The following is a 20,039-nucleotide window of genomic DNA, read 5'->3' as shown; positions in this document are numbered from 1 at the left end:
TGTTGACTACCATCTTATAAGATGTGAATCTTGTTACACAAATAGAACCAGGTGTCTACTGTATGTGTGTTAACTAATCCCAGGAGTGTTACAAGGTATACAAGAAATGGAAGTATAAAACTTTCATACACAATGAGAGCTAATTATTACAATGATTAAAAATGTATCTGTAAGGTTGTTGGCCATCCACCATTTGTGTTGAATCAAAACATACACCATATGGAAGGCCAAATGCACATGATTGATATACTATGTGATTACATGTGATTACAGAAACATGGTAGCATGTTCAACACACACTCGTACATCTACAATCATGTGCATACACACACATACTTGTCTGTCATACATACAAATGAACACACATTACACATGTATATAAAAAACACACACACACAAACACACAAAAGCAAAAGCAAAGCCTTCAGCTACTGCTAAGTGGTCACACTGCCCAGTGGCCAGCGTGGGGCACCTGTGTGCTACTCAGGTGCTATGAGTCAGTGCAGGCATGCCCTCCTGGGGCAGGACTAGTAACCCGCAGGAGGTTGTACCATGTCTCACAGTTGAAGGTGTGGGCCACCTGGACCTTCACTGCTATATGAGACATGGACAGTTGAGCATTTGCTTCCCCAGTTTACACCAGGTACCCATTGATGTTACAGCTGGGTGGGCTGCTTCCCCAGTTGGTACCAGGCCACCAGGTCCCCACACAGCAAAAAGCTATCGCAAAAACGGCGTTGAACTGAGCGAAACGCATACACAGTCTTCTCCACCTAAACTGTGAAACAACATCAGGAACACTGATTACCTGTGATACTGCAGCAGTTCTAGTTCGTTCTACCGCAGTGAACAGGCACTGGAAAAACACGTTCCTCAGTTTTACTGGACACACCCATTAATTGATGAATCGCGTGATACCGCAGCTGGTGGTGCCAATCTACAAAGTCAACATGTGTGGCTCACTATATTAGTTTTAGGAGGCAAGGAAAGACTTAATCCGTTGCAGCAGATGTAAGGAATGGTCTTCTCTGCGTATAACTCACTAGCAGACGGCGAAAGGTCTAAAGGTTAGTTTATTTTCTATTTAACGCCCTTGGTTAAAGTAAAGTACAGTTATTGACACTATTTTCGTTACCCATTTTATGCAGTACAATTGTTAAATAGTGCTATATTATCTTTTAGGCTACCTGCTGTAAGTAATGGCTGATAAAACACTAGTCTAATGGATAAAAAGGAAGTATCTTCTTGCATGTTCAAATAGTTGTTTGCATTGGTATGCAATGTGTGTGCATATATTTGCCTATGTTGCTAGATGCACCTATCTTGGGCGACATATTGTTGAGATGCACCCATCTTGACAAATCAGTCACCACATTTTACTAACTGTTTACATGTGTGTGTGTGTGTGTGTGTGTGTGTGTGTGTGTGTGTGTGTGTGTGTGTGTGTGTGTGTGTGTGTGTGTGTGTGTGTGTGTGTGTGTGTGTGTGTGTGTGTGTGTGTGTGTGTGTGTGTGTGTGTGTGTGTGTGTGTGTGTGTGTGTGTGTGTTCATATCCTTTTGACCTATGTTGCTAGATGCACCCATCTTGGGCGACATATTGTTGAGATGCACCCATCTTGACAAATCAGTCACCACATTTTACTAACTGTTTACATGTTTGTGTGTGTGTGTGTGTGTGCGTGTGTGTGTGTTCATATCCTTTTTGACCTATGTTGCTAGATGCACCCATCTTGGGCAACATATTGTTGAGATGCACCCATCTTGACAAATCGGTCACCACATTTTACTAACTGTTTACATGTTTGTGTGTGTGTGTGTGTGTGTGTATGTGTGTGTTCATATCCTTTTGACCTATGTTGCTAGATGCACCCATCTTGGGAGACATATTGTTGAGATGCACCCATCTTGACAAATCGGTCACCACATTTTACTAACTGTTTACATGTTTGTGTGTGTGTGTGTGTGCGTGTGTGTGTGTGTGTGTGTGTTCATATCTTTTTTGACCTATGTTGCTAGATGCACCCATCTTGGGCAACATATTGTTAAGATGCACCCATCTTGACAAATCGGTCACCACATTTTACTAACTGTTTACATGTTTGTGTGTGTGTGTGTGTGTGTGTGTGTGTGTGTGTGTGTGTGTGTGTGTGTGTGTGTGTGTGTGTGTGTGTGTGTGTGTGTGTGTTCGTTCGTTCGTTCGTTCATATCCTTTTTGACCTATGTTGCTAGATGCACCTATCTTGGGCAACATATTGTTGAGATGCACCCATCTTGACAAATCGGTCACCACATTTTACTAACCGTTTACGTGGTTGTGTGTGTGTGTGTGTGTGTGTGTGTGTGTGTGTGTGTGTGTGTGTTCATATCCTTTTTGACCTATGTTGCTAGATGCACCCATCTTGTGCGACATATTGTTGAGATGCACCCATCTTGACAAATCGGTTGTCACATTTTACTAACTGTTTACATGTTTGTTTGTGTGTGTGTGTGTGTGTTCAGCTCCTTTTTGACCTATGTTGCTAGATGCTTCCATCTTGGGCGACATATTGTTGAGATGCACCCATCTTGACAAATTGGTCACCACATTTTACTAACTGTTTACATGTTTGTGTGTTTGTGTGTGTGTGTGTGTGTGTTCATATCCTTTTGACCTATGTTGCTAGATGCACCCATCTTGGGCAACATGTTGTTGAGATACACCCATCTTGACAAATCGGTCACCACATTTTACTAACTGTTTACATGTTTGTGTGTGTGTGTGTGTGTATGTGTGTGTGTGTGTGTGTGTGTGTGTGTGTGTGTGTGTGTGTGTGTGTGTGTGTGTGTGTGTGTGTGTGTGTGTGTGTGTGTGTGTGTGTGTGTGTGTGTGTGTGTGTGTGTGTGTTCACATCCTTTTGACCTATGTTGCTAGATGCACCCATCTTGGGCAACATATTGTTGAGATGCACCCATCTTGACAAATCGGTCACCACATTTTACTAACTGTTTACATGTTTGTTTATGTGTGTGTGTGTGTGTGTGTGTGTGTGTGTGAGTGAGTCACGCGGAGTGTGGGTGTGAGTCACGCGGAGTGTGTGTTTTTGAATATTCATAGTATTGACTTATGCTGCTAGATGCACCCATCTTGGGCAGCATATTGTTGAGATGAACCCATCTTGACATGTAGTCAAATTATGTTACGTAAATACCTTTGTGTGTGGTCTGTGTGTGTATGGGTTTGAGTCACACCGAGTGTGTGTGTTGTTTGTGTGTGTGCTGTTTGTGTGTGTGCATTGTGTGTGCTTGAATATTCACAGTATTGACTTATGCTGCTAGATGCACCTATCTTGGGCAGCATACTGTTGAGATGCACCCATCTTGACATGTAGTCAAATTATGTTATAAATACATAAATCTTTGTGTAGTGTGTGCATGTTTGTGTGCGTGCGTGTTTGTGTATGTGGTGCATACTATCTATTGTGTAAATAAATACTCATGGTATAGTAGAATTTGGCTGTATTGATAACTATTTCCTAGCTGCAGTACACCGCTATTATGAGTCCAGGAGAAGAACATACAATGACTCCCTACCTCATAGAGTGGCAAAGGTTGCTGAGAATAAGAAGAAGGCAAAAAAGAGGATACCAGGACAGGGGTAAACATTATACACGCTGTACCTGACTACCTCGCACGGTGTTGTGTATATGATTTGTAAATCAAAATTCATTCCTGTATAGTATTTTTGTAGTGCCGACTCTACCGAGCAATTATGATGACAGAATGTTCATAAGAGTATTTTGAGAAGAGTATCCTTAAAAACAAAACAGTCTTTGGTGTTGGAGACTCTAAATCTTATCACTAATAACTCTATTAGAATGGTCTTAGCTTTGTTCTTTGATTTTATCTTTGATTAGATAACTAACAGTTGAGGAATCCAGTGTAGAAGTGAATTTCAAAGTTTAAATGTAAACTTTAGATTAAACCATCACATTCTTACAACTAGTTTTTAAACCAGTCACGCGCCCGCATTGTGCCTGGTTCGCTGAAATTGTTTTACGAAAAGTGTGTGTATGCTTGTCTTTCCACACCTGCACCTGTGCGCCAAAACAACTTTCTGGCTAAATAAACTGTATATTAAACTGCAGCTAAGCTTTAGCTCAAGATAACTTTCTTCTTTGCTCAAACTGAGTGTAGTGACAAATCTAAGTAGAGTGGCTGCATGGCATGTGGTTTTTAGAAGTAGCACAACATCAACTTGTTCCTTTAGATGCTCACTGCAATCTACGAGATAATGTTAGTGAGCTTTCAACACAATGTCACGGTCGATAACAAAAGATTTTCAATACGATAAACAAGCAATGGTTCTGCTGTTTAGTGCTTAGTTTGTTAAAGCCAAAGAGAATTTGTGATTTCAATAAAATCTCATATCTAATATATTATTACAATGGCCTGTATTTTATTAGATAGTCAAGACTTGTGCAAACATTTGGCTAATGTTTTAGAATTTTGTTTCACCAGCTAAATATGATAAATCTGTTTGTTTATGTTAATTGCTTATATACAACTGTACAGGAGAAGAGAAAAGGTTATCAGGTCAGATGAAGAGCGAAATTTATGGGAGCAAATTGATCCACTGTACATGACAGAGGAGAGCAGTGACGAAGAGAGTGGATCAATGAAGCTTCACCATCTTGAATGGCAATCCAATGGTAATGTATGTGTGGTTAAATTGCTGTATTATACAATGATTTTGGCAGAGTTAGAAGAACTGAAGCAAGTTTTAGACAACCGCATCAAAGAAAAGGAAGTGTGTGCTGGTCACTTCTCCGCCAAGCCTAGGATAGAAGGCGTTCCATCTTCACTGCCCATTCCAAGGAACGCAGTTCAGTGGGCAGTGAAAAGGTGATCATGAGATTGAAGTTTTTATTATTAAAGTTGTTGTTTGCAGTACTTTACGTCAAGAGCCAGACAGAACAGAACATGCTGTGGTAGCTGTATATTTTGGTTCAATTTGATAATAATACAGTCACCCAACACCAACTTCTAATGGAAATAGAGGCAATCATTCCACCATGTAAGCTAAATTAGGGTAGCCGTGTATTTTAGTTCAATTTGACATTAATACAGTCAGCCAACACCAACACCTAGAAGCAATCATTCCACCATGTAAGCTAAATTAGGATATACCGTACTTGTGTTATGTTTCTTACAAATCCACTGACAGCGATCAGCAGTAGTCCTAGTGCAATCCATCAGCCACCTTTACAAAGGTAGTTTTGTTTCTTTAGAATAATTAGGTTTATTTGTCAATATTTGTAGTTCATCATTGGCATCTGTGCAGAAACTTTTACAGCAACAATCGTAAGTATACAAACAAACACTCTACATTGTATTATGAAGTTTGTTTTGCATAGGCCACATACTAGCAGAAACCCTAGGCATAGCAGTGTTACACCTAGGTGACCCAGCAGGTACAGTATGTGACTATATATTTACTAAACATTATTTCAAAGTCTGGTCTTTTAATACTTGGTCCAGGGGAGGAAGCATACAACATGGCATGGTGTCCTCAAATGACTGGTATGTATGTAATGAGAATCAAGGGCTGTGTGTGTGTGTGTTCAGTGTTGTTGTGTCTGATTATTTTGTGTGTGCATACGTGCATGTGTGTTTAGTGTATAGTGTACATGTACCGTGTGCATACAATTTTCAAGGGATATCATTTTTACGGTTGGTTGGCTAGCTGTCTACGAATTTTTTCATCCTCAAAAATTAGCAATTGTAACAGTTTTAGGATCGACAGTTAACCTCAGTGAAGTACGAGTGATTCTCAAAAATAAACCTGCAAAGTATCCTGAAAAGTTAATCTGCAGAAAATTACGTCCCTTGGAAAATTTGTACATACGTATACAACAATTTGTACATACGTATACAACAATTTGTACAGGGGTGTACATGTACAAAAATTCGTGCATGTGTGTCACTTTGGTAGTATTTTGAGTAAGAATTTGATTACTGTATGATTGAGCTATATTCACAATTACATCACAATTGACAAAATGGTGGTGTGATCGGCGATACTTTGTAGCGTGTTCATCAAAATAGACTTTGTTTACAATAGTGATGCACCAATATGAGATTTTTCTGATTATCCAATTGCTGATATTATAATTCACATGATGACCAATATCTATAACCGATCCAATGTTTATAATTCCCAAGATTTCACACGAATTTGATGAAATTGTCAATTTAAAAACACTATTTTGATCTACTTTCTATGAAAGCAATATCATCTGGGTCAGCAAAAACATATTGGCAAAATAATTACTGATACCAATATTGAAAATATTGCCGATTAAGCCAATTTCTGATTATCCACCAATTATCGGTGCATCGCTAGTTTACAACTTTCTGGACATGGAGCCATGGGATAATGAAGGTAAAAGACTAATTAGCATGAATTTGCGGTGTGAAATAATCCAACCAGACAACTAATTTGTCTTTTAGGTAAGTATGTATGCCTCACCTAGCCCCTGCTGAACTGCATAAACATTATCAACTTATCAGAGCAAAACGCCATCTCTCCCAATGGCTTACTGTACAAACTACCACACTCTGTCGGCCATTTTTCTGTTTTGATGTAGTTGCGGATAAAGTTCATTGGGGAACTTCTAGCTGGTGTTAACTGGGGAAGCAGCCCACCCAGCTATTTCATCAATGTCCAACTGACCTTGCCTACTTAGGTGTTGACATCTGGTTTTGCTTTTGCCATCTCATTCTATACAGCATGTCAGCTTGTTTCCTTTGTTACTTATGTCTGACTAAAGAGCACCTATAAATTTTTTTGCTGTACAGTCAATTGTTCTGTGTTCCTGATGCCTACCACTTAAACTTCATAACTACTTTATTCACATTGATCATTTGTGTGTGTGAGTGTGCATGCATGCATATGGTTGAGGCCAGATGGATTATACTGTGATAATTGTGAGTTTACTGAAATAGAGCCCCAACTTCTCTTTATAAGGCAGCAACCACTCTGTGAGAGTTGAAAATATGTGTACAGCAATTTGTAAGTGTTAGACAGGTGACCGCTTAACCCTTTAAGGACTGCTGCCGTAATATTACATCCAAAGTAAGTATTGCTCAAAAGCCCAACGCCGTAATATTACGTCCAAGATTATTGGCAGTAAACAAAGAGCTATAACTCCGCAACAAACGTAGCTATTAGATCGAAACAGGGGCTATTGTATTCGCCATTCATTGGCGATTCTTTTGATATATAAGGCCAACTTATCACGCAAAACTAAACCTGTGTAAAATTCCTAACAAAGTACAAACATTAAATATTTACACAACAATAAAACTAACCTTGTAGAAATCGCTCCATAACTTTGGCTGTGGTCATTGTATTAACTTCAAATAAGCTCAAAGTGCTCGCTATTTAGAGGCGAATAATTTGATATACAAGATCACGTGATGCGGCTTTTAAAAACTAAAATGGCGGACTGTTTTTATTGATTGTGTCACGAAGAAATCGATCGCGTGCAGGTATTTGAAACTCACTTTAGTGCTTCTAAGACATTGGTTCTACACTTTGGTAAGTTAGATAATGTTGTTTATTATTGTCAGGCGAGTCTTTTAGTATAATTTATTATATAATTGAGCACTTGCAGGGGCTATGTCAATGCTACAAACTTATTATATTTTTTTAAAACACTAAATGCACAATAATCATAAAACTTGTGGGCTTTCAAGTTAGACTATGCGCACAATTCTTGGTCCTTAAAGGGTTTTAACACAGCCTACAATGCATTGGAAATACCTTGTGATAGTGGCCATTGCAATATACAAAGTTGACCACTTGATTCAGTACTGTTAACACGGTTCCACTGTAGGAAGCATTATTTTCACCTGTGATTGTATTCTATTGGGTAGTCTCAATGGCCAGATGCTACTCTGTGCGCAGGATAATGCCCTGTGCAGAATAGTGTCTGGCCAGCAAGACTCTGTAGGGATCATACGTAGCTATGCACTGATTTAAAACTCTGTATGTGAATATTACAAAACAAAAGCCCAAAGTACAATGTATGTAATATTTATGTATTGGCGATTAAGTCCAAGTAGAGCTGCACAGCACCTGGTTTTTAGAAGTAGACATCAAATATAACACTCCTTACTTTATGACCTGGAATCAATTAAAAATCTAGAGACAGAAGGACGTGATGTACTCAGTCAAACTGCAAACTGACTGAACAGCTAGAGTATGCAATCATTGTACGCACAATTGTATGCAGCAGAGTAACTGTATAACAGAAATTCATATTTCACTAAATAGAAATTTGCCAACTAAGTTTAACTCTGCTAAAGTTTCTCACTCTCTATATGATAGTTAAATTATTGTGTGCTAGTTACGCCTTAAGTAGTTCATTAGACTGTTACCTTTTGTTTTTTGTTCTTTAGTGATTTGCCTGCAAGATCAAATGACGACAGGGAGACACTACAACGGTAAGTATTGTGTTTGTTGTAATAAACTGCTGTTCAAGCTTTTTCACATTGTAGTGAATTGTTGTTGCATGAGTCCCGCAGCAGGAGAGACCCAGCTACTAATAGGAATCAGGTATTTTGCTGTTCAGCTGTAGTATTTACACATTATATGTACTCTTATTTTTTAGTCAGATCAGCTCATCTCAGCTTTTGCAAGGGATTGATAATGATGACAATGATAGTGATTATTAATCGACCACATCAGCTACTGCTAATAGTGTGATTTTCGTTAAATACAATTTAAATGAATTATGATCAGTATTTTAAAATTTAACTGAATTACGATCGCTATTTCAAAATACGGAAGAGCACATTGCTAGATACGGAGGCTTAGTGGAGCCGGATACTATCGATCAATCGACGAGAAAACTGAGTAATGTGTCCGGTGAAACTGAGGATGAACTTCAAGAAGGCGGGAAAAGACTGCCGGCAAAACTGCTGGTCAGTGTAACTTCTGTCCCACTACTGGAGATAAACGGTGATAGTTTTGTCGATGAAACTGATGGCAGTCAGACTCAGGATCAGCGAGGTGAGCGGTTGATACACTGTCGACAAAACCGTCCGTGTTTTTGATTCGCTTTCGCTGTGAGCTGGGTAGACTGGAGCAAGTTTCTTGATCAAGGAAACAACAACACCAAAGTGGCCCAGCTGGGAATCGAGGCAAAAGTGAGATAACCTGATCCAACGTTGAAACCGGGTCACTACTGCTGACCCGGATGACCCACTGACCCGGATTTGACCTGGATTAATTAAAGCCGAGACGTGTTTCGGCTAGTCTCGGGCGAGCGAACGACTCTACATTTTGAGCGTTCGATTCGTGTTGAGTAAATATTGCAACTTCAGCCTAGCTGTAGGTTGAAGACCAAAAAAAAAAAAAAAAAGGTCTCCACCTACTGACAATAGCTACCCCTCACCATAGATACCCTCAGTTTCGTGCTACATACTGCACTTACTAACAAATAGGCGTGGCTGAGCATATGTTGGTAATGCAATAAGTGGGCGTGGCTCACGAAAGAGCTACGCGATAGCGTTTATAAGTTCCACGTCGTCAAACTAACAATTTCGTTTCTCACATGATCCAACCCGGATAAATTGTAAACCGGGTCAGACCCGGATAAATTGTAAACCGGGTCAGACCCGGATGACCCGTAGAAAATGTGACCCGGATGACCCGACCCGGTTTCAACGCTGACCTAATCCAACAACACAACTACCCTGAGTGGTGACTGCTACATCATTTAGTTCCCTATGTGAGTTACAATGAGAACATATGAACTATACTATATCACAATCCATAACTGACTAGAGACCAGAAGAGGTTGGTTATGTGTCATCAAACATCTCAAATAAATATTGTTCTGACAAGTATTCTTGTGACCCGGTCTGACAAAACCGGGCTTATCGCCAAACAATAAGTTTTCGCTACGATTAAAACAAATTTTGGGGCAAGCTGAGATTATTACATAGACATAAAGACGTACCTTTCCTCCGTTGTCTTAAAAAGTTTCAGCACGATCCGCCATTCTTTAATCGAGTTATTAAGCTTTCTTTCAACCTCTGTAGCTTCTTGCTGTATATGAAACGCGGAGCTCAACAAATGGTCCGATTTATCACAACACCTGCCTTTTTCAGCGGGCTATTAGATCTAGAAACGCGCGATTACGTCTAACACTGCGAGAGTTCTCTCTGCTCTTAATTTCCTAACCGAAGAAGGGTGAACTATTACCCTGACGGCTGTTATGGAAGCGCCATTGAGGCGCTTATTACAGACTACTTCAATGAAGCGGCACTTAGTGATGACGAAGGCGATGAGGAATGTGACCGCAGGAATGAAGGTAAATACATGGTTTAATCAGAAATACAATTAAGCAATGTGATATTACAGTACGTTAATATACAGTATTATTGTAGGTCCACAAGAGACAACAACAGATTGTGGGATTACAAATGAAGGTACAAATGAAGGTACAATACTGGTAATTTATTCAATGAAATGATTTTTTTTTTTATGATAGACAATATGCTCCATCAGTTCTTGGTGATTTCAATGACAATGGTGACGTTCCTGATGAAGGTATACTGTTTCTCTGTGTGTGTTGACACAAAATGTCATAACAAATTTTTACAGCTCTTGTAGAAGTACCATCATTGCCGGATCCATTTAATGACATTGAGTTAACACTCCAGGCACCCACTATTGCTTCCTTGGACACTGTGCATACTCCACAAACATCTACCGCATGCTCATCCACTGAGCCTACGCCAAGGTAGTCAGCCATCCACAAGGCATTTCTTGCTAGACAGAAGAAATGGGAAAATGAACAGGCATCAGAGTCATCCAAGTGTGAACAATTCATACTTAAAACTTATGGGTGTAAGATAGTCGATGGAAAACCATGTAGTAGCTTGTTTTCAGAGGACTACATAATCGATACCAGAGCAAAGTGCTTCTTCTTGTATATATACAGGGATCAGCTAGACATGGTATTGTTGGGGTCTGTGGCTAGTAATATCTGCGTTGATGATGATGTTGGAATCCGGAGTGGGCACTATTGCAAGCCTGCAAAACGGCAAAGGACCAGCATTGATTATGCACACAAAGGATACAATGTATGCAGGAACATGTTTACCTTTTTACATGGGGTCAGCCATCACAAACTCCATGCCATCAAGGATCATTTTCTTGAAGATGGAATAACCCCAAGAGAGCATGGCAACACTGGCAAGCAGCCAAAGCATTCCCTTAGTTTTACAAGGATTCTGGGGATCCTTCAATTCATTCAGAATTATGCTGAGCAGCATGCTATTCTTCTCCCTGGGTGGATCCCTGGATTTAAGTGGGATGATGTGAAGGTACTGCTATCCTCCGACACCAAGTAGGTATTCCTATATAAAATAGTTTAAGTAAAATTTCTTCTGTTACAATACTAGCTTGCTGAACAATTTTCTTTCTCTGAGCATACCTCACAAAATTTTAGCCAGTTATACTAGTGCCACACCGTGTACTTTGTTAAACAGGTTGTACAATTTGTATCTTCTCTCTCTCTCTCTCACTCACACACATATGCACGCATGCGTGCACGCACACACACACACACCATATAGCATATAGGCTCCTTAGTCTTGATCTTACATTCTATTGTTTTCAGAAAACTTGGGACTGTTACATCAACTGCTGTGAGACTACCAGAGCTTCAGATATTATGCAACCAGTATCCTATAGAACATTCTGTAGGTATTGGAAGTCCCAACTCTCACACATTGTAATTGGGAAGCCACGCAGTGATCTCTGTTGGACCTGCCAGCAAAACAGCATGGAAATAATGAAGATTTGCAAACAGTTCAGGCCGTCAAAAAGAGAAGGTACATATGCACATCACACACACAAAGATCAATTTCCTACTTTTGATAATTCTATTCTTTTGATATTAATGATATTCTGTTCACAGATCATTGATGAAGCCAAGGTCCACCTGGAGACAGTAACAATGGAGAGGTCTTTGTATTGGAATGCCTGCAAATCTAGCAGAGACACACTGAAGGCAGTCTTCACTGCACAAGACTTGCTCCAGCCTCCATCACCGTCCTCATATTCACCACCTAAGAGCCATGAGATGACAGTGTATTATAGTTTTGACATGGCACAACAGGTGAAATATGTGATAATTATACATACATTACACTTTACTACTAATAGGTTCACTATCGCAGTGATCCACTCCAGCCGGGACTGATTACTTTTTGACACCACATAAATGTGGCATCTTTGGTGTATACTGTGAGGCTATACCCCGACAGTCAAGCAGAAGTGAAGTTGTCAACACATTACACACTTTACCTTTCAGGTGACATACTTGATTGATGAGGCAGTTAACGTGGGGAAGGGTGCTAACTATTATTTCTATGCTTCATCACTTCTTAGAAACACATGGGCTAGGGGAGACTTCTGTACATCTGCACACACAGATAACTGTACAGGACAGAACAACAATAGGTACATGATGTACTACTTAATGTGGAGAGTTCTTACCGGATTGCATGAGGAGGTCAAGATATCATTTTTGCCAGTTGGCCACAATAAATTTGCACCTGATTGGTGTTTTGGCTTTATGAAACAGCGTTCTTGTAGAACAAAGATTGTGGACCTTGATGACATTGCCAACTGTGTCACTCTTTCTTCATCAGTGAATGTGCCTCAGCTAGTTGGCTCGCTAGATGGCTCCACATTTGTCTCCACCTACAATTGGAGTGAGCATTTTGCACAACACACTATTAAAACAGCATTGAAGGGCATCACTTAGATGCACCATTTTCGATTCACTTTAGCTCACCTGGTGCAGTATTTGTTAAGTCAGCAGGGTCAGCAGCAGAAAGAAAAATCAATTTGCTCAAGGATGATTCCTGGGCACCGTCTGCTGACCAGTTTCCTCCTGTCATAGTACTAGTGGGACTTTCCGCAGAGCACAAGCAGTATTTATTTGACAAAATTAGAGAATTTTAGTGTATGCTCACAACCTATATAAAAATGTGTACACATTATATATCAGCATGGCATTTCAAAATAACAGTTAATTGTATTACATGTATCTATTTACTTTACCAGTTGAACATACAAGGAGTACAAGATATTTATCTACTACTAGCATGACAGAACAATGGGCATTATTATGAAGTTGTTATAAGATTTCAGCAAAGTTTGCCCTCTGTACTATTCACTACTTTCAATAGTAACAATGATTATTAGTGGCTTTAGATACATTGGGTCTCCTACCGCCAGAGCAAACACGTAAATGGTACAAAATGTACGGGTTTTGTTCATACACAGCTAATCATCCATGAAGGAAGCTAAATAACATTTCTTACCAAGGGTTTTGTCAGACCAGTATGAATTGTTTCAGAAACCTTACAATTGTTCTAACAGCTACTCCTACACAATGTGATTGCTTTCTAAACTAACACATATATGAGCTTTAACACCTGGTAAGGTACAATCACACAACACAAGTGATTATGACCAACTCCTGAAGAGACATAAAATATGACAAGTTACAAAATATGCTCCTACACAGTAGAGAGTTATTTGTAGATTTCACAGGTTCACTAATAGGGCCACTATTATAGATGAATAAACAATATGGTGTCAATGAAGAGTGACTTTAACATCACAAGTTGGCATTACAATTATTTTTAATAGATAATATCAACTTGGTAACCATGACCACTATTATTGTGGGTAATATCAATAGCTCTCCCAATCATGAAGCATACAGCAATTATTCTTAAACATCACTTAGAGAAAAACAAAAAAAAACATGCAAAGTTAAAATGTAAGGGAGGAAATTCCTTACTGGTTTGATCATCATCCACTACAGGATGTTTATATACAATGCAATACAGGGTTGTGTGATAAAAATATCACCTATCACAATTATTGCACACTGTTTTATCATGATAATATGTGACCGGGCCTGCGATAATAGGGCATGTGGGCACATGATTTTTGCCTACATTTTCAAACCTTCATCACTCATAACTTTTTGTACCATTATGCTATGGCATTGCAATTTTCAGCACTTAGTAAGCATTTCATTGGCATCATGATGCAGGTTACAGAGTGGAAATATGCTTTTCCAATACTGAGGTATGACCTGTAGAGTGATGGGGTGTAGTTTGTGCCCACATGCCCTGTATTCGCAGGCCCAGTCACATATGTGACCTGATCTTGGAAAACCTACCTTTTCGGCACATGGGTCAATTTTCTATTTTATAGCTTAGATGAGGTACTAGGTGCTCATCTATCTTGTGTTAAAATTTCAGCGTAATATCTTTAAGCATTCCTGAGATATGGCCAATTTTCTGTCCTGTACATTACAAACTAACTTTTATGGTAATGTATTGAGTTCTGTGGGTGATTAAGGGTGACAAATGGTGACAAATCACTTTGTTTACTAATAATTCCATTCTTACCATCTAAAATACTTTAAAAGACATTTCTGATAGTATAATGAAGTATTCTTGGTACTTTTCTGCTATTAAATTCCATGTATCATTGTCCAAGACTAAGTTTTAGCCATTCCAGCACCTGAACAAATTACCCAATTTGTAAGTTACTTGTTGTCCCACGCATGTGAAATTACTACATGGTCTGATATAATCATCCATATCTCCTAGGAAAAAGAAGCTATGGGTGTGAAACTTCACAGCAAGAAGGTTTAATAGTTGCTTTATCCAAATGTGCAAAAAAATTAATTTATAAAAGAGTGTTGAAATTTTCATTTGAGTTTTCCCAAAAAGTTAGCTTGTGCCCAAAAGGTAGGTTTTCCAAGATCCGGTCACATTATGATACATTATCTGGCAATAGTAATAAATTACTGACATATGTAACACTTAAATATGAAAGTAGCAACACAACACAGTAACATCCCACCTGAATGTCTCACTAATAAAGGAAATAAGTATTGTAGTAATGTCTTATGGATAGCTGAAACAAGCTGGAGTACTATTTGATGTTGAATCACAATAAAATAATAAGTATTATATCCCTACTGTACTCAAAATACCATAATGGAAATGCACAGTAGGGATATAACACTTCTTATTGTTTTATTGTAATTTAATACCGTGTACTACTCCAGCTTGTTTCAACACTTTCTGTCGATGTGTTATAGTCCCTATTATAGTTGAAAATTTCAATTTTTTGTGTACTTGGTAGTTAACTTTTTGTATGACTGGTAAATCCACACATACTGCATCACAAGAAATAGTGCCACATTCCCCATCTAGCAATTATCATCTGAAAAGTGAAGTATCCATTATGCTTCATTGTAAGCTATTATCAACCCGTTACACAGCATTACAAATCAAGAACTGTTTGAAAAGCACAAAGTAGCCACCATGAAAAATATGGTCGATTTCCATTATGAAGGGAAGCCATCACATGATACTACCAAACTGACACCATTCGTTGTCAGCAAAGATGAATGGGACACAAAGGAACACACTGGTAAGTTCATGAAGAATGCATTGTACATACTGCGGTATGTCAAAAGACACATGTCCGCTTGAAGTGACGTCAAACAGTGAAAAGATCGGTATGTCAAAAGACACATGTCCGCTTGAAGTGATGTCAAACAGTGAAAAGATCATAGCCTTAGCTAGCTGTTATCATCTGAAGGCATCAGTCAGTCAGTCAGTTACTCAGCATTTTTTAAAATTCCATAGTAACTTGTTGAACACATTTTGGGCCAATCTGAAGGCTTGTTTGGGCTTAGTTTTACCTAACCAATACTGCTTGATCGTCATCAGGGCTGGTTCTTGAGTGATGTTTTGTGGGCCATGTCCAAACCTTTGTGGTCCCTACTATACAGTACTATCATACTATATGATAGATATATATTGCATAAAGTATAAAATCTATTGTTTGAAGGTGACTGTTTAATTAGAGTATCTTATCCATTCTATCACAGATAGCGTATGTTCTATTAGAGTAATTGAACAGTGTTAATGGATGAGCTTCAAAATGAAATTAATTTTTTGAGAACTTTAGTAATTGATTTGAAGTACACATGTTTACATGACAGAAATCTCATTGTCTATCAAATGATCACTAACAAAGATACTGACTATAAATGCTTCGTGGACAGCCAAGTCATTTGAGTTACACAAAGTTTGCTTATCTTGAAAATTTGCATGACATGTACAATACACAGCATATTCAATTTACTGACACGAACTAATATATTTAGTTTGTACCATTTGATTGTGGGTCAAGGTATTTCAGTTGCTGTATATGATGTCACTGTATCCTCCTCCACTGTAGTGCCACTGTCAACTGTAGCTTGAACACTAGGTGACACTAGCAAAGGAACAGACACACAGGTAAAACAGCTGATAAAGCTGGACACCAGAACTAAAGTTGTAGATTTGGACACATCTGACTTCTCTCCGATAGTATGGATACTATAATGAGGTGGTCTTATTAATGATACATCTTAGCTGTGTTTGGGACCTACTTGACATGGTCACTATAATGAGGTGGTCTATATTTATAAGGTCATGAAGTAAACCTTAGCTATGCTTGGGACCTAGTTTACTTGGTCACTATAATGAGGTGGTCTTATTAAAGAGGTGAATGCTGTGAGGTTTCATTTTCTGATGTACTAACATTTTTGTAGCTACTGAAATACATAGTGTTAGCTATGGTTGCAACATACATTAATTTATGAAGGATGAATATGCCAATACAACAATGCCACTTTCAAACATTTGTTGAAAAATGGGAGGGCCTTATCACATCAGATCAAAATTTATTTCACATAAAGGTTTCTGAATTTGACATATGAGATGAGTTGTTTCCGATTAGTGCTCTGCGATATATCGGTAATACCGTTTATCGTGATAAATTATCATAACCGATTATCATACCGTGACAGTGTTTGATAACCGATATATCGAAATACCGGTATATTGATGAATATCGGTATAGGATTGCTTTTAACCCAGCCTTTGATGTTTAATTATCCAATTTGTTGTTGGTTTAACAGACACGCCTTAAACAAACTCTTGAGGTTGTCACATTACAACACATGCCTACTTGTACTGAACTATATATTTTGGTTTTTGGGGATGATACCACTTCATACTAGGCCCAAGAAATGATGCAATAGTTACAATAACAAGCTAACTATATACCGATATACCGTGATATTTTCCTGATACTAATACCGTGTATTCAAATTTCAATACCGCCGAGCTCTATTTCCGATTTAGCCTTCAGAAACACTAGAAAAGGAGAGTAATTAATAAAAACAAGCTTGCATACAGAATGTCAATGGACTGATTCAATCACAGATATGTGATTATTTGTATGAGGTGCCTAAATGACACAGGAGTACCCCAAGTTCCCAACATTGGTTTGATTAATGGATGAAGGACAATTTTGGAGATTGTGCTGTAGAAAACTTTTGACTCTATTAGCTTTGTTAGAAATCTCTTTAATATGCTGTGACCAAGAGAGTTTTGAGTCAATAACCACTCCAAGGTACTTGGTGTGGGTTACGTCTAGGATGACTTGGTGGCGTAAAAAGTGCTGAGTGTATAATAGGATTTGTTTTATTGGTAATTCTTTATAATTCCTAAGAACTATGGAGTAAAATTCAGTGTTGTGTAAAATTTTGTTTTATGGTTTCATTTGAAAAATCCCAATAACATGTTTTGACATGTCACTCTAGCTGGTTCATTGTGTTCATCATTAATTATCACTTGTCTGAATGTATACCCAAACAGAAGGTGATAACTATGTTCTGTTGACAGTGTTTGTGTTACATTTTATAGACAACAGATAACTATTCTTACCACATATTATCATATTCACTACTCCCATATCAGAGCCAGCAGCAATGGTAGCTGGTGGCTGTGAGAGTTTCAGTAAAGATCACAATTGATGTGGCACCTTCAATGGATATTGCTCCCCAGATGTGCACCTTAGCCGGATTCTTGGGCTTTGGTCACAGAGGCTTTGGCTGGCCAACATGCCAGCTACATTTACGACTTGTATCAATTTGAACACTGCACTCATCTGACCGTATACTTGTGATCTTAACTACATGACAACAATATTCATATGTAACTTTTTGCACTGCAGCACTTACTAACCTCAAAGAACTGACCCTTAATGGAGTCATCACCTTCAAGACCAACTTCCTACAACACAAAACAAAATATAATTATTGTCTATAATGCACTTGTATGTATCATACAGTACAATAGTAACTGTATAGTAGGGACCACAAAAAGGAGTAGGCGGTGCTCACAAAATAATGTCACCCAAAAATCAGCCTCAATTTTCCCTTACGACGATGAGGCAGTATTGGTGAGGTAAAATAAACCCAAACAAGCTTTCAGATCAACCCGAAACGCTTTCAACAAGTTGCTATGAAATTTCAGACATTTTTATTCAATGGAATTTTCTACTGACTGAGTAACTGACTGACTGACTGATGCCTTCAGACAAGCGTTACTCGATAACGGCTAAGGCTACGGGCTTGATTTTTTCACTGTTCGACGTCACTTCAGCCCGACAGGTGCCTTTGGCATACCACAGTACGTACAATGCATTCTTCATGGACTTACCAGTGTCCTTCTTTGTGTCCCATTCATCTTTGCTGACAGGGAAAGGTGTCGATTTGGCGCGAGCACGTGATGGCTTCCCTTCGAAACGGAAACTGTCTGTATTTTTCATCGTGGCTATTTTGATATGCAGAGGTGCTTTTCAAACAGTTCTTGATTCGTACTGCTGTGTAATGGGTTGAACATAGCCGACAGCGAGCGTAATGGATGCTTCACTTTTCAGATGATAATTATAATATGATTGGGACGCGTGTCATGATTTCTTTCTTTTAATTGGTATGCGTGGATTGTGGAGGTGCTTTTCAAACAGTTCTTAATTCGAAATGCTGTGTAACGGGTTGAACATAGCTGATAACGAAGCGTAATGGATACTTCACTTTTCACATGATAATTGACATAGCTGGGGCACGCGTTGCCTTTTCAGATGTGGTATGCGTGGGTTCACCAGTCATAATAAAATTATTTACAAAAAAAGTTAACAAACAAGTACACGAAAAAATTTGGAATTTTCAACTAGAGTAGGGACCATAGCACATCGATAAAAAGTACTGAAACAAGTTGGAGTAGTCCATGACATTAAATCACCGTAAAACAATAAAAAGTGTTATATCCCTACTGTGCTCAAGATACCATAACGGAAATGCACAGTAGGGATATAACACTTCTTATTGTTTTACAGTGATTTAATATCATGGACTACTCCAGCTTGTTTCAGTACTTTTTATCGATGTGCTATGGTCCCTACTCTAGTTGAAAATTCCAATTTTTTTCGTGTACTTGTACAGTGTATATATAATGATGTATAGGGTACACACATTTTTAACATATTCCAGTACAAAATTGCTGACCTCTTGCCGAGATTTGCCACTGGGTGAACCCATGCAGTTCTAAGGTGAAATTGTCATCTGAGTTACTAGCTAGTTTCTACAGTAAAAACAAGGAAAATATGCAGTTAGAAGAAATTACACAACACATTTAAATATGTTTTACCAGCTTGCCTCACATCCTTAACAAATAAATATATCCATTATGGGATGTGCACCCTAAATTTCTGACAGGCTAATAAGTTGGCAACAAGCAAAACTAAATGAGTTAGTGAAGTTTTAGTCTTGTTATTGTAGTCACAAAGGTTGTATACAATCACTCGACTGGACTGGAAACTTTCCACACATTTGCTTGTTATACATGGTGAGACCACCATTTTCTATCGCACTTAAAAGAAAGCAGTCAGTCTAGTCACATGAGACCATGATGGATCTGTCAACATTGCTCAGCTGCTGCTATGTACTGGCTACCAATGGAGGGAGGAATATAATAGGAGACAATTAAACTTCAGGTGCTAAATTTTGCTGACTTGGAAGCTTACATGTATAACCCATGTTAGA

At 38.6% G+C, this 20,039-nt stretch overlaps 2 protein-coding genes and 1 long non-coding RNA gene across 12 annotated transcripts in view; 2 read left to right on the top strand and 1 right to left on the bottom strand.

Moving 5' to 3' along the window:
- LOC136238006 (uncharacterized) overlaps positions 1 to 907 on the bottom strand; it is a 32,859-nt gene extending 31,952 nt beyond the window's left edge. The window contains exon 1 of one of the 3 annotated variants that reach the window (XR_010692709.1): positions 809 to 907. This is a non-coding gene — a long non-coding RNA (uncharacterized lncRNA). The remainder of the gene's footprint in view (positions 1 to 808) is intronic. The other 2 variants (XR_010692713.1, XR_010692712.1) reach the window with 2 other exon arrangements.
- Positions 888 to 8,800, top strand: LOC136237972 (uncharacterized). Of its 8 annotated transcripts, none has more exons than XR_010692692.1 (15): positions 888 to 1,067; positions 1,183 to 1,237; positions 3,517 to 3,634; positions 4,552 to 4,572; positions 4,626 to 4,688; positions 4,737 to 4,881; positions 4,928 to 5,053; positions 5,107 to 5,145; positions 5,211 to 5,249; positions 5,299 to 5,340; positions 5,394 to 5,450; positions 5,518 to 5,559; positions 8,443 to 8,487; positions 8,542 to 8,599; positions 8,655 to 8,800. XR_010692692.1 is itself a non-coding variant. In XM_066028284.1 (14 exons), exons 6-14 carry the CDS (start codon positions 5,026 to 5,028, stop codon positions 8,716 to 8,718), a joined length of 411 nt encoding a protein of 136 aa, XP_065884356.1. In that variant the 5' UTR covers positions 888 to 1,067; positions 1,183 to 1,273; positions 3,517 to 3,634; positions 4,552 to 4,688; positions 4,737 to 4,881; positions 4,928 to 5,025; the 3' UTR covers positions 8,719 to 8,800. The 8 variants fall into 8 exon arrangements, 3 of the variants coding, with proteins under 3 accessions (XP_065884356.1, XP_065884348.1, XP_065884367.1); XR_010692688.1 differs by having other exon boundaries at positions 889 to 1,067; positions 5,214 to 5,249; XR_010692684.1 differs by having other exon boundaries at positions 889 to 1,067; positions 5,204 to 5,249.
- LOC136248057 (uncharacterized) lies at positions 8,771 to 13,942 on the top strand. Its single transcript, XM_066039875.1, has 8 exons — positions 8,771 to 8,784; positions 8,847 to 9,055; positions 10,438 to 10,479; positions 10,542 to 10,600; positions 10,655 to 11,402; positions 11,676 to 11,889; positions 11,976 to 12,176; positions 12,224 to 13,942. Exons 1-5 carry the CDS (start codon positions 8,771 to 8,773, stop codon positions 10,661 to 10,663), a joined length of 333 nt encoding a protein of 110 aa, XP_065895947.1. The 3' UTR covers positions 10,664 to 11,402; positions 11,676 to 11,889; positions 11,976 to 12,176; positions 12,224 to 13,942.
- Positions 13,943 to 20,039: the final 6,097 nt, after the last annotated feature.

The sequence above is a fragment of the Dysidea avara genome, chromosome 1 (genome assembly GCF_963678975.1).
Source record: "Dysidea avara chromosome 1, odDysAvar1.4, whole genome shotgun sequence".
Lineage (NCBI taxonomy): Eukaryota > Metazoa > Porifera > Demospongiae > Dictyoceratida > Dysideidae > Dysidea > Dysidea avara.
This window is presented reverse-complemented; position numbering and strand designations above follow the sequence as displayed.

Coding starts and splice junctions, on each gene's coding strand:
- LOC136237972 (XM_066028276.1), top strand. CDS start 5,026: ATGGAAATAGAGGCAATCATTCCACCAT. Junction 5,451..5,517: donor ACACCTAGGTGACCCAGCAG/GTACAGTATGTG, acceptor TACTTGGTCCAG/GGGAGGAAGCATACAACATG. Junction 5,560..8,442: donor ATGGTGTCCTCAAATGACTG/GTATGTATGTAA, acceptor TTTGTTCTTTAG/TGATTTGCCTGCAAGATCAA.
- LOC136248057 (XM_066039875.1), top strand. Junction 9,056..10,437: donor TCAGACTCAGGATCAGCGAG/GTGAGCGGTTGA, acceptor GTATTATTGTAG/GTCCACAAGAGACAACAACA. Junction 10,480..10,541: donor TTGTGGGATTACAAATGAAG/GTACAAATGAAG, acceptor TTTTTATGATAG/ACAATATGCTCCATCAGTTC.